The sequence below is a fragment of the Sorex araneus genome, chromosome 1, assembly GCF_027595985.1.
Source record: "Sorex araneus isolate mSorAra2 chromosome 1, mSorAra2.pri, whole genome shotgun sequence".
NCBI lineage: Eukaryota > Metazoa > Chordata > Mammalia > Eulipotyphla > Soricidae > Sorex > Sorex araneus.
The window spans coordinates 354,955,244-354,967,057 of record NC_073302.1 but is presented as its reverse complement, the minus strand read 5'-3'; the positions used below and the strand labels follow the sequence as shown (position 1 = coordinate 354,967,057).

At 47.7% G+C, this 11,814-nt stretch overlaps 1 protein-coding gene across 1 annotated transcript in view; it reads right to left on the bottom strand.

Annotated features, from left to right (window-relative positions):
* Positions 1 to 4,079: 4,079 nt before the first annotated feature.
* The window catches only part of RALA (RAS like proto-oncogene A), an 83,590-nt gene continuing 75,855 nt past the window's right edge, over positions 4,080 to 11,814 (bottom strand). The window contains exons 4-5 of the mRNA XM_055121647.1: positions 9,519 to 9,693; positions 4,080 to 5,957 (exon numbers count right to left, since the gene is read on the bottom strand). Coding sequence (XP_054977622.1) covers positions 5,835 to 5,957; positions 9,519 to 9,693 — 298 coding nt within the window. The 3' untranslated portion in view covers positions 4,080 to 5,834. The remainder of the gene's footprint in view (positions 5,958 to 9,518; positions 9,694 to 11,814) is intronic.

The window sequence follows — 11,814 nt, the reverse complement described above, 5'->3', positions numbered from 1 at the left end:
TTTGTCTTTTATTCCATTATTTGCATCTGGAAGTCATAGATTTCTGTGCATTGATTTTGCAGCCTCTCCCCTTACTGTGCAAGGTTATTGTTTTCAGAAGCTTTCTTGTGATATCTTTAAATATAGCAGCATGTCATTTGCAAATAGTGAGAATCTGCCTGGATGCTCTTAATCTCTCTTTCTGGCCTAAGAAAGCAATTGCTATGACTGTGGCGAGGAGTTCCAATACTATATTGCATAGCAGTGGTGAGATTTGGCAGCCTTGTCTTTTTTTTTTTTAAAAAAAAAGAAACACTAATTGAATCAGTGAGAGAGACCCTTACAAAGCTGCTCATGATTGGATTTGAGTCATACAGTGTTCCAACACCCATCCCTCCACCAGTGCACATTTCCCAGCACCAGTGTCCCCATGGGCAGCCTTAAATTGCGCATGATTTTGGAGGGAAGGCTTTCAGACTTTCATTGAATATGATGCTTGGTGTGGGCTCGTGGTAAACAGTTTTAACTATGTTGAGGAAAGTTCCTTCAACCTCATTGAGAGTTTTTATCATGAATGGGTAGTGGGTCTTGTCAAATGTTTTCTCTACATCTATTAATATGAACAGGTGATTTTTATTCTTCCTTGTACTGACGTGGTGCATTGTTAATTGGCTTGCATATATTAAATCATCCTTGTATCTCTGGGATGAATCCTACTTGGTCATGGTGTATAATCCTTTTGATCTACCGTTGGATTTGGTTTGTTTACACTTTGTTGAGGATCTTTGCATCTATCTTCATCAGGGTTATATGTTTATAATGTGTGTGTGTGCACATGCCGTCACTGTTTTGAAACAGGGCAATGTTTGCCTCATTAAAGCTTTTGGGAGAATTCCTATTTCTTCAACTTTCTGACCTCTTTCTTTCCTTTTCCTTTTTAATTTTGGGCCACACCTGGCAGTTCTAAGGGCTTACTCCTGGGTCTGTGCTCAGGGATAACACCTGACATTATCCAGTGAGCCATATGGGGGGCCAAGGATCAAATTGGGGTCAGCTGCATGCAAGGAGAGTGCCTTCACCCCTGCACTATTTCTGCTCAGGGGCCCTACTGTTATGAGGAAATACACCCTTGCAGAATCACTGCCTCTAGCCTTGCAACAAATCATTAAGACCAGCTTCCCAGGAACTTCCCAAAGCTTACAGAGCAGCCCCCCATCCCCAGCACCCACTGGCCTGTTCTTGACTAGGTGCAGATAAAACCCACATGTAGGGCTGGAGCGACAGTACAGCAGGCAGGGCACTTGCCTTGTATGCAGTGGACCCAAGTTTGATCCCCAGCATCCGATATGGTTCCCTGAGTCTGCCAGGAGTGATCTCTGAGAGCAGAGCCAGGAGTAAGCCCCGAGCACCACTGGGTGTAGGACAAAGGCAAAAGACTACAAAAATGCCAAAAACAAAAAGCCCCACGTGTAGTCTGAGACCATAAGGAACCCAGGAATAAATAGGGAACCCACAATAAACTTTGTTGGTGGGTGTGGTGGGGAAGAGTTCTTGCCTCTTGTAATTTTTAAAAATTTTGGTTTTGGGTCACACCCAGTGGTGCTCAGGTCTTCTGACTGTGCTCAACAAGGTGTAAGTTGTGGCACAGGAACTCTCAGGCTTTCATAGGGAAGTCTCCATGTGCTTCCTTCAGAGACCAGCTTCCTGTCGCCCTCAGACTTTCTTTCCCTTCTAGGTCGACCTTTCTTGATTCTATTTTTCACTTAGTTCACAGGTTCTGCTCTTTGCCAGGTGCTCCAAGCACTTGCCCGTTCTCCCTGAGGTTTTTGATGAAAGCCATTCCAAGTGAGGCACACTCCTGGGCTGCCTCACTAACCTAAGATGTAAGATGCTCCCGCCTCAGTGCGTTTCCGGAAGTACCGGTGAGAAGCCTGGGAGTAAGACGGCCTAACCCTTGTCCCCGTCTGCGGCCCCCACCCTGTCTAACTTGCTGTGGCCATGCCTGGGCAAAGGACTGAGGAATTATACTGCAGTTCAAATTAAAAACAAAACAACAAGAAAATAAAAACATGGAAAGCAAGCTTCTGGCCTGCCAAGGAACGCTGTCCCCACTGATGTTCTGGGCAAGTGTGGGGAGCCCGACTCCACGGTTGGGCTCTGCATAAGATTTTGCCTCCCAGCACTTGATCTTTCTCTTAGCAACCGTGCTGCCAGCACCAGGGGTCACTCTCCTCCATAGCACCCCCTGCCAGTCTCCTGGAGATGCTCAGTCGGTCCCGGCTGATCCACCTGGGAAGGTCTCTTCTTCACTGTGCAGCCACCACGTGCTTATGGGGCCTGGAGGCCCCTTCACGACATCCAACCCAACCCTCCCTGAAGATCTGGGGTCAGGATACAATCAACCAATACTTTTTTGGTTTTGGGGCCACATCTGGGTAAGGCTGAGGGCTTACTCCTGGAAGGTCTTACTCTCCAGGCTCACCCCGGGAGGGCTTGGGGGGCATCATTTGTGGTACCAGGGATGAGCATGGGTTGGTCACATGCAAGGTGTTAAATGCCCTCCCTGCTGCTCTCTCTCTCTGGCCCACACGACTCTGTTCTTAAGCGAAGACAAAGTTGTGTCACATGGGACAAAAAATGGGTGAAACTTCTAGTGACTAAGTTAAGAAACTGGGGGCTGGAGCGATACATACAGCCGACCCGGGTTCAATTCCCTGCATCCCATTCGGCCCCCTGAGCACTGTCAGGAGTGATTCCTCAGTTCATGAGCCAAGAGTAACCCCTGTGCGTCCCTGGGACCCAAAAAGAAAAGTGACCTGTTAATTAAAAATAAATGAATGAATGAATGAAACTGAAAGACAATTGGCCAGATGATGATTTCAATCATATGTGGAATATAAAAACTGGTAAAACCAACCACCACCAACTCTTAGACTGAGAGAAAGCTAGAGTGCTGAGTGAGGGGCAGGGAGGGGCTGATACTGTGGTCCTGTGCTGGGGGAGAGACTGGCAGAAGGAAGCTCTGTCACAGGCTGGGTGAGAGCTGAAGCACTCAGGCATGAAGAGAGATGCTCATCTGCTATAGTAAACTAATGAGACAAGACATTTTGCCTTGGAGATCTCAAAGCATTGTTTGGTATCCTGGGCTCATGTACATTTTCAAATCATTAGGCTAAACTATGTCAACTATAACTTAAATGCATTGTGGCACAGCTTATGAGTTAAGAAATTAAAATGAGGTCCCCTGAGCACAGCCAGGGGTAATTCCTGAGTGCAAAGCCAGGAGTAACCCCTGTGCATCGCCAGGTGTGACCCAAAAAGCAAAAAATAAATAAATAAATAAAATAAAATAAAATGAGCTAGATTTTGAAAGACTGTGTTCGATACCGGGCCCGAGACTGCCTGACTCCCAATCAATCAGGCACTTACCAGTACTTCTCAGTAGACAGATGGAGCAATAGCACAGTGGGTAGGGCATTTGCCTTGCCATGCGGCCAACCTGGGTTTGATTCCTTCGTCCCTCTTGGAGAGCCCGGCAAGCTATGGAGAATATCCCGCCTGCATGGCAGAGCCTGGCAAGCTACCCATGGCATATTCAATATGCCAAAAACAGTAACAAGTCTCACAATGGAGACGTTACTAGTGCCCACTTGAGCAAACGATGAACAACGGGACAACAGTGCTACAGTGCTACTTCTCAAGACACAAACCATGAAGAGAATGGCCTAAAGCTTGGGGAAATTTGACCCAGGTGGTCATTCCTGGTACAATTTGGAAACAAATTATCTCTGGGGTTCGTATTGGTTAGAAAGTGAACATGAATCTGTCCCCTCTACGTTTCAGACTTTAGAGTTTTTAAAGTAATGTATACGTTTGTGATTACCCATCTGGCACAGGAGCACTGGCTGTGTACTCGGGATCCTTCTGTTCCTCAGCCTTGACACTATGGGAGCAGGTCCTAGGCTGGGCTCGTATGACACAGAAGCAATAGCAAACTGATAACTCAGAAGATGTAGTTGTTCGACTCCCCAGTCAAAGGTGCAGGTTGATAAATCTGAACGTGTCACCTCAGATAGTAAACATAAAACAGTACCACAAACATTTTTTAAAAAAGGAAGTTTATTGGTCTTTAAATGGCTCAAATTGCAAATAAACCAAACTGGGTAGCGGCATCAGCCTAAGACATGTAATGCATCTTTGTCAGTTGGCTTCATAGCACCTGAGTACCCGGGAGAGGAACGCTCTCAAAGCAAAGTCACGTGTTAGTGGTTAGGACCCCTGGTTAAATAAGACTATGATGAGTCCGAGAGGGACTGCCGGGCCGCAGGGCCAGAGGGACACGGGAGCTTTAATTCTGCACATGGCATAGCTGATGAAAAATATGAAATGGAAGAGTATCTCAAACCCCGTAAGGACAAATATTTAACATGATAAGCCAGATGAGATATTTAGAGTTGGGTTCCTAAAAAGCCTATTTTTGCTCATTTCACACATACACCTGTTACCTGGAATGCCTGACACATCTCTGACTTGTTGAAATTCAGACTGAGCAAAAGGAGCAGCACTTGAGTCAACTTCCTAGTTTCATTCCCCAGAGGCAAAGGGAACACGACTGGTGTCACTGCCACGGGCACACTGGGCAGTAGCCTCGCTGCTCGGTGCTCGCCAAACTTGTCTTCTGCGCACGCTCAGGCCGGACTGCTCGATGCTAGCTAGGAAGAACGTAGCTACCATGTCCTGTTATGAACACAGATCACAAATTCTCCAGAATAGCTCCCACACCACCCAACTACAATGCCATGAATATAAATGTGGAGAAGACTTGTGAGCACTAACTGTTCTAGAGTAGAAGGCAATTTTTTGGACAGTTTTTTTCCTGGGCCCGGCTCCAAAGAGACAGAAAAACTCAACACATTCACCACCTGAACAAAGTGGACTCTGGGACCAGCATCTTCAAAGGAAAAGGACTCAGAAACAGCTGCTGAGAATCCGCAGAGTCTAAAATGACCTTCCAAGAAGATGCTGGCCCTTCACTTTCAGCTACCTTCTAGCAAACTGAAAAGCATTCAGGCAGCTCGGGACCTGCCCGTCCAGGAGCGGACTCCGGCACACCAGTAGGCTGGACAGACTCTGAGCTGCTCTCTCCTAAGACTCCTCCTCCTCCGCCAAAGTTGAGCCCACACAAGAGGTGTGTATTCTCTCACCAGGAAACACGGGCGAGGACACACCGGTCCATGTAATCGGGTAGTTTTCAGTTTCTAAATTAAGGCATATTCAAACTTTTCCATGTACAAGTTCACACCCCTTCTCTCTGTTAACACCAGGTAAATAATGCAGGCTCACAGATGAGTTACTCTCATTTTCACTATATGCAACGATCATGCCAGCAACTTTTTCTTCTATATTTTGCATAACAATGGTCAACAAAAAAGTGGTAACAGTTTTAACTATCATGTTCACAATTGTCATTTTTCAAGGCAGTATTAGACCAAGACATTTTCAAATGATATAAAATCGAAGCTTTTTCATAACCTGGAGGAAGCACCTTCTCCTGCCCTCCCCACCCCTCACCTGCGGCAGTCCAGGGAGGAATGGCCGGACACGTGCTCGAGAGACGTCCAGGACATGACAGGGGGGCGAGTAGGAGGAAGGTTGAACACTGCTTCTTCGCGAAGCCACATTAATTTCTTTCTAAGTGAATTTGGCTTTCAAGTGAAGTTCCAATTCATGCTTTTTAGTGATACATAACAATTTCCAAAATGTTAAAGTAATTTCAGTCAATTGAGCCTTCAATGGCAATGCTTATAAATTATATTTATTAGTATGGTCAAGATAAGAAAGGAGTTGGGCTTCGATTATAAAATGCAGCATCTCTCTCTGATTCTCTTGGCTAAACTTTTTCTCTTCTTTTTCCCATTCTTTTCTTTGCTGTCTTCCATTTTTCTGGCTCGAATTTCCCTCATTAAGTCAAAAAACACCTAGAGAGAAGAAAACATAAGAAATGAAGCACATGGGTCGAGCTGGGTGTGGCGCGTCTCCGAACCCCATGTGGACTCATGGGGGGCCGGAAGAGGGCACAGGGGCCAGGCACGAGCCCGGCACCTGGAGGGGGACTGGAGGTGGCTGGGGGCCCAGCAGCACCATGGATCACGGGCCCGATCATGCCAAGGGCCCCGCTGCCCTCAGGAGCCCTGAGCACTCTGTCACCCCCACCCCCCCATCCCAGAGAGTCAATTTTCAGAGCTTCTGTTTGGAGAAGAACAGGGAGAGGAGACAAGTCTGTTTCTCTACGTCTACCGAGAAAGCTGCAAAAGTTTCTGAGTAGCTCTTTATGGTAAAAGTATTCACATGACATAAACTGATTTTTCCATCTGTTTTCAAGATAAAATTTTTAAGTTACAAGGGACAAAAGTTACATAAAAGTAATTTATAATCTTATCAACTGATATTTTAAAATGACTGATGGTTAACGAAACTGACATTTCATAATTTGCATTTCTTCAGTTTTTTTCATTTTAAGGAACGATGGAAGAAAACGGGTACTTCATTTTAATGCCAATTTCACTCAGAAGTTATGCATTCTTCTCTGATGTCCAACTGAGAAAGTAGCAAATGAGGTTAAAATCAGCATAATAATCTGAAAGCATTAGTGGGAAGTCCAGAAGTTCAATACCAGCAGGGAAAGAGGGTTCTAGAGCTGAGGGTGACTCTGCAGTGGGGCCTGGCCTGGACCCCGGGAGAGCCCCAGAGGCAGGCATGACCCTCACCCCAAAACACCAAGGCCAAATCAAAATGAACAAATATCACTAAGAAATGTCTACACACAGAGAAAGATGAAGATGCACACTGTAGGGGCTGGAGTGACAGCACGGCGGGGAGGGCCGTGCATGTCGCCAGCCCAGGTTCAATCCCCAGCACCTCATATGGTCCCCCGAGCACCGCCAGGAGTAATTTCTGAGTGTAGGGCCAGGAGTAACCGCTGAGACCACCAGGTGTGACCCCAAAAGCACCCCCTCAACAAAAATTAATTAAAAAATTCACACTGTATACAAATAATTACGTGTGTAGGGCAAATGGGTAAATAACTTTATGATCTGTACTGCCTTCTAGATTTGAAAAAGTTCAGAGTAGTACTTGTAGAATGCAAAACCTCAGTAAGGCAAGAATTCCACACACAGGAACGCCACATGCATGTACACGACATACGGCTGATGACTTCGCACACACGCACAGACGGGAGCAGGAAAGCGGGGTGCAGGGGGCGAAGGAGGACACCCCCTGGCTAACCAAACATCAACACACGCCTTGTTCTGCGCACACGGGGACTAGGGCAAAGGCACGGGGAGGCGTTTCTGAAACACACAAGGGGCAGCCCGTGTCAGAGAACCCCACACGTGGGAATCCGCCTTTGCCTGGCAGCTGAGAGGCTTCCCGCCCCCAGACTTAAGCGGAGACAACCGCCTCCACCGTGACCGTGCAATGCTAAGGCTCGTGTTCACTGCACGAAGTAACTAACTAGTCCCATACCATTAATTCTGTGCTTCTGAAATATTACACATTCTGCTGGCAAAAAAATTCAGATATAGAAATCCAAAAGGGCATTTGCCATGGGAAAAGCATATGCTTGTGACCTAGTTCTCATATGTCATCTTCTGACGCTGAATACATGTGTGTGTTAAAGCACAGATGACAACAAGCTCCTACTCGGCCCTGCTCCCTGTCCCAGCCCCGCTGGCCCGCTGTGTCTCTCTGCCCCGTGCCTGAGCTCCAGGCCCCGGCCAGCCAGCAAGGCCAGAGCCTGAGCACGCCACACCCTGCTAGGCCCTCAACCTCCTCTTGGTCTTCTAGCCTCAGGAACATGCTCATAATAGTGGTCATGTTTATGGCTGAATATAGCTACTACACCTCTACTCCACCTAAGTGCAGCCCCCGCACCCCCGTCCTAGGCCCCCCTAGCCCACCTTGTCCCGCCCTCCCCTGCTGAGGGCTGGCCTGGCCTGGCCCCTACAGTGCAGAGACGCTGAGCTCTGTTACTGGGAATGTTACTCTGATGCTGAGAAGCCCTCACTACACGGATGCACCAAGACTGGGCCTGTCTGTATCAGACACCTGGACATCTCCAGTCTGCTGCTTCTGTGACAAATGACACGCCTGGTGACTGCCCTGAACATTACACTCACTGAATGTGTGGATGGAGATAGAAGATTTTATTTGTAGAATGGGTTCTTGGAACTTGATGTTTCTTGGTACAATTTTACTATTATTACTGTTATTATTGTGACTCAGTGGTGTTCAAGGGGGTACTCCTGGCTTGCTAGTTGGGGAGGGGACACTCCAGGTGGTACTTGGGGAACTGTGTGATTCCAGGACTGAGCCTGGGGCTCCCACCAGCACAGCCTGCGCCCTGGGCTCTGAACTCTCCTCCTGGTCCTGGGCAGCCGAAGCGCCCCCCAATGCAACAGTGCATTATCCAGGACTAGCTGAAAAATGCTATTGAAAAACTGCTCTTTCCTGGGGGCTGGAGTGATGCCAGCACAGCGAATAGGGTATCTGCCTTGCACATGGACGACTAGGGTTCAATCCCTGGTACCCTAAGTGGTCCCTGAAACACCACCAGGAGTGAATCCCGAGTGCAGAGCCAGGAGTAAGCCTTGAGCATTGCTGGGTGTGACCCCCAAACAACAATAAAATAATCAATCTTTTCTTTTTATAGGTGAGATTTTCTTTTTCTTTTATGAAAAAACATGATTGACTTTTCTCTCTTGGTTTGGCCGCGGTGCAGACTGCAGTGGGTGGGGGTCTCAGGCACCGCCAGGGGAGTCCTAGGTTGAGAACCTCGGGCCAGAGCTGCTGCCGTGCGACTGGCCTAGTCAAACGTTGCTGCTGCTGGTTCTCACCGCCTGACAAGCCACAGCTCCAGGGCCAGGGCTCCCCTGCTCCGGGGAGGCCACAGCTGTGCTCAGAGCCTGCTGCTCTCCAGCCCGGCCAGGCCCTCTGAGGGGGACACAGCGCCAATGCGTCACTGCAGGCCAGAGTGCACAAGCCTTCCAAGCTGTCCCTCAGACACGTGGGTGCTATCTGCATGATGCCAGGACACCGGCCGGGCACGTGCAGTCTGGCAGCCACGGGGGCTCGGGGAGTGAGGCCTCACCCCGGGTGCAGCTGGCCCTACACGCCCACCCCAGGGTCCTTCCACATCTCAGGTGCAGTCTTTGGGGCCTGCGCTGCACAGAAGAGCCTGGACAGCAGGTGATGGGAAGGGAGGGAAGGCAGGGCGCTCCAGGGCTCCCCACAGGGCTGCCCTCAGGACGCGGCAGGAGCACCATCAGAGCATAGCACCAGCAACCGCAGGCACCAAGAATCAAAGGGCACCTGTCCCGCCCCCTCCTAGGCCCAAGTGACAGGCGACTGTTCTGCGCTGGGTGTTCAGAAGAGCAGCAACACGACACCTGCTGGCGCTCACAGAACGCGGAGCCGAAACGCAAGGCAAGCTGGCCGCACTGCTGGACACGGGGCCGTGCAATGAGAAGCGCCTTTACCTTGTCGACGTTAGCACGCGTTTTGGCAGATGTCTCCACGTAGTTCACATTCCATTGGTCCGCGCGGCTCTTCGCCTCCTCCACAGACACCTGCCGTTTATCTTCTAAGTCTGATTTATTACCGACCAGCAGAAATGGAACATTCTCGTCTTCTTTTACTCTTAAAATCTGCTCCCTGTTTTAAAAAAGAGAAATATTAACACGTTTTTATTAATATTAATATGAAGACATACCAAATACCGAGCAATCAGCACCTACCCATGTTTCTCAGTGACAAGGAGCACTTTGCCATCCGCGGCAGGAAGCAAGCAAGCAGCCTCGCTCTCTGCACCTGTCATCACACTCACACAGCCACATCGCTGATGGGAGAAAACATTCCACAGACACGGACAAACCAGTCAACAGGGGTAGGGAAGTGTCAAGTGCTTTTTTTCAAAAATGAATGTTTTTATGTTGAAAAAACTTCAGATCTGCAGGAAAGTTGTGAAGAGAGTAGTGAGTCTGTTGTTAAAGGCACAGCCTACATTGCTTCTGCAGCTGTCAACCTCACACCGTGCTACCGTTACCACATGAAACACGAACATGGCATTATTAACCAAGTGCAACCTTGTCCTGACGGTCTATTCTTACCGAATATTCTTTTCCTGTTCTAGAGCCCCACTCAGAAAACAGGGTGTGCCAACTAATTACCATCTTCCCTTAGACTACACTTGCCTAGGCCTATTTTCAGACTGCCTAGGTGCTGACAGCCCTGCCCCGTCTCTCAACGAGGATTTGCCCAGTGCTATTCTACTCTCATGACAAGCAGGCCATGGGCTTCGGGAGGATGCCCTGAGGCAGAGGATGTCATTCTTAAACTGCAGCAGGTGTCCAATAAATGCTTTTAAAGTCTCATAGTCTCAGTATTTGTATTACAAATCATGATGAGCCTCTAAGTACCAAAAAGTATCTGAAAGTCAGACCTAGAGTACAGATAAATTTATCTCTAAACTTGCATTTAGAGAACTATAGACTGAAAGTTTCCTGTGTCTGAGTCGTGTCCTATTTGTAGTAAAATAGGGCCTGAAGAACTGTGTGGCATGTGCTAATGCTCAGTAATGGTGAGTGGTACAATTAGATTACTGGAGAAAAATGTTTTCTTATGAAAAGCAACAGACAAAAGAAATCTGCCAGACTTAGGTCTACTGTTTTACGACAACTCAAAAGATGTTGAAATCATCAGAACATAAACATTTTAGATGAAAAAGAGAAAAATCAAACACTATGCTAGGATCATTACAACTGAGCAAAGTGCACCTGATTTTACAAGGATCTTACCATGATGTCTCAGCTCATCCATCTTCCCCAACTCTGAGGCCTCACCCAGCTCGTCTTCTCAGACAGTGTGTGTCCGAGTCCCACCTCTGTAGCACCTAGCCCTGGACTCATGTTTACAACATGAGGGCAACATTTTTTTTTTTTTATCATATGTTACACGTTCAAATCTCACCCAAATCCAGTTAGTTTTATCTTCACCCTAGAGATGAGATGAAGGAGATCTGAAGCGTCACAGCTGAGAACAAAGGTTTGACTCTGAGAAACCTGACTCCATGGCATACACACAGAACTGCCAGGCTGGAAGCCAGGGACTTCCCCGTAACGGAACCAGTGTCTGTGATCACGGCCTTTCTGGGAAGGCACCCTATGCCTGGGACTTCTCTGGCATGGAGTGAGCATGAAGCTGTCCACTGGACACTGGCAAGGGGACCGGGGCACAGGCAAAGCACACATGGCAGAGGGAAACTGCTCCATTAGACTGACCATTCCTGCGCAAGGATATAGGCTAAAGAGAGGTGGGAGGAAAGTGGTGACCATGATGGACAAGGAAACCTTCACGTTCTTGGAAAACATTTCCAACTGTTTCTGCTGAGGGTTAGTTAGAATTGATACTAATCAAGTAACTAGGGATCAAGGCAATGCTAGGAAATTCTTTAGTTATGTCTCTATAAAACAATGCCTTGTATTAAAATGTGTTTAATACAATAAAAAATACACCAGAGGGGAGGGGGTGGGTGTCTGATCATTGTACAACCAAGACTTAGACTGGAAAGCTTTGTAACTGTTCTCACAGTGATTAAAAAAATACATATATACCAGAGGGAATAGGGATCTATTAAAAAGGTTTTTTTAATCAAATCACTGTGAGATAGTTTCAAAGCTTTCATGATTGAGTTTCAGTCATACAATGATAGAACACTGTCCCTCCACCAGTGCACATTTTCCACCACCAATGTCCCCAGTATCCCTCCCAACCCCA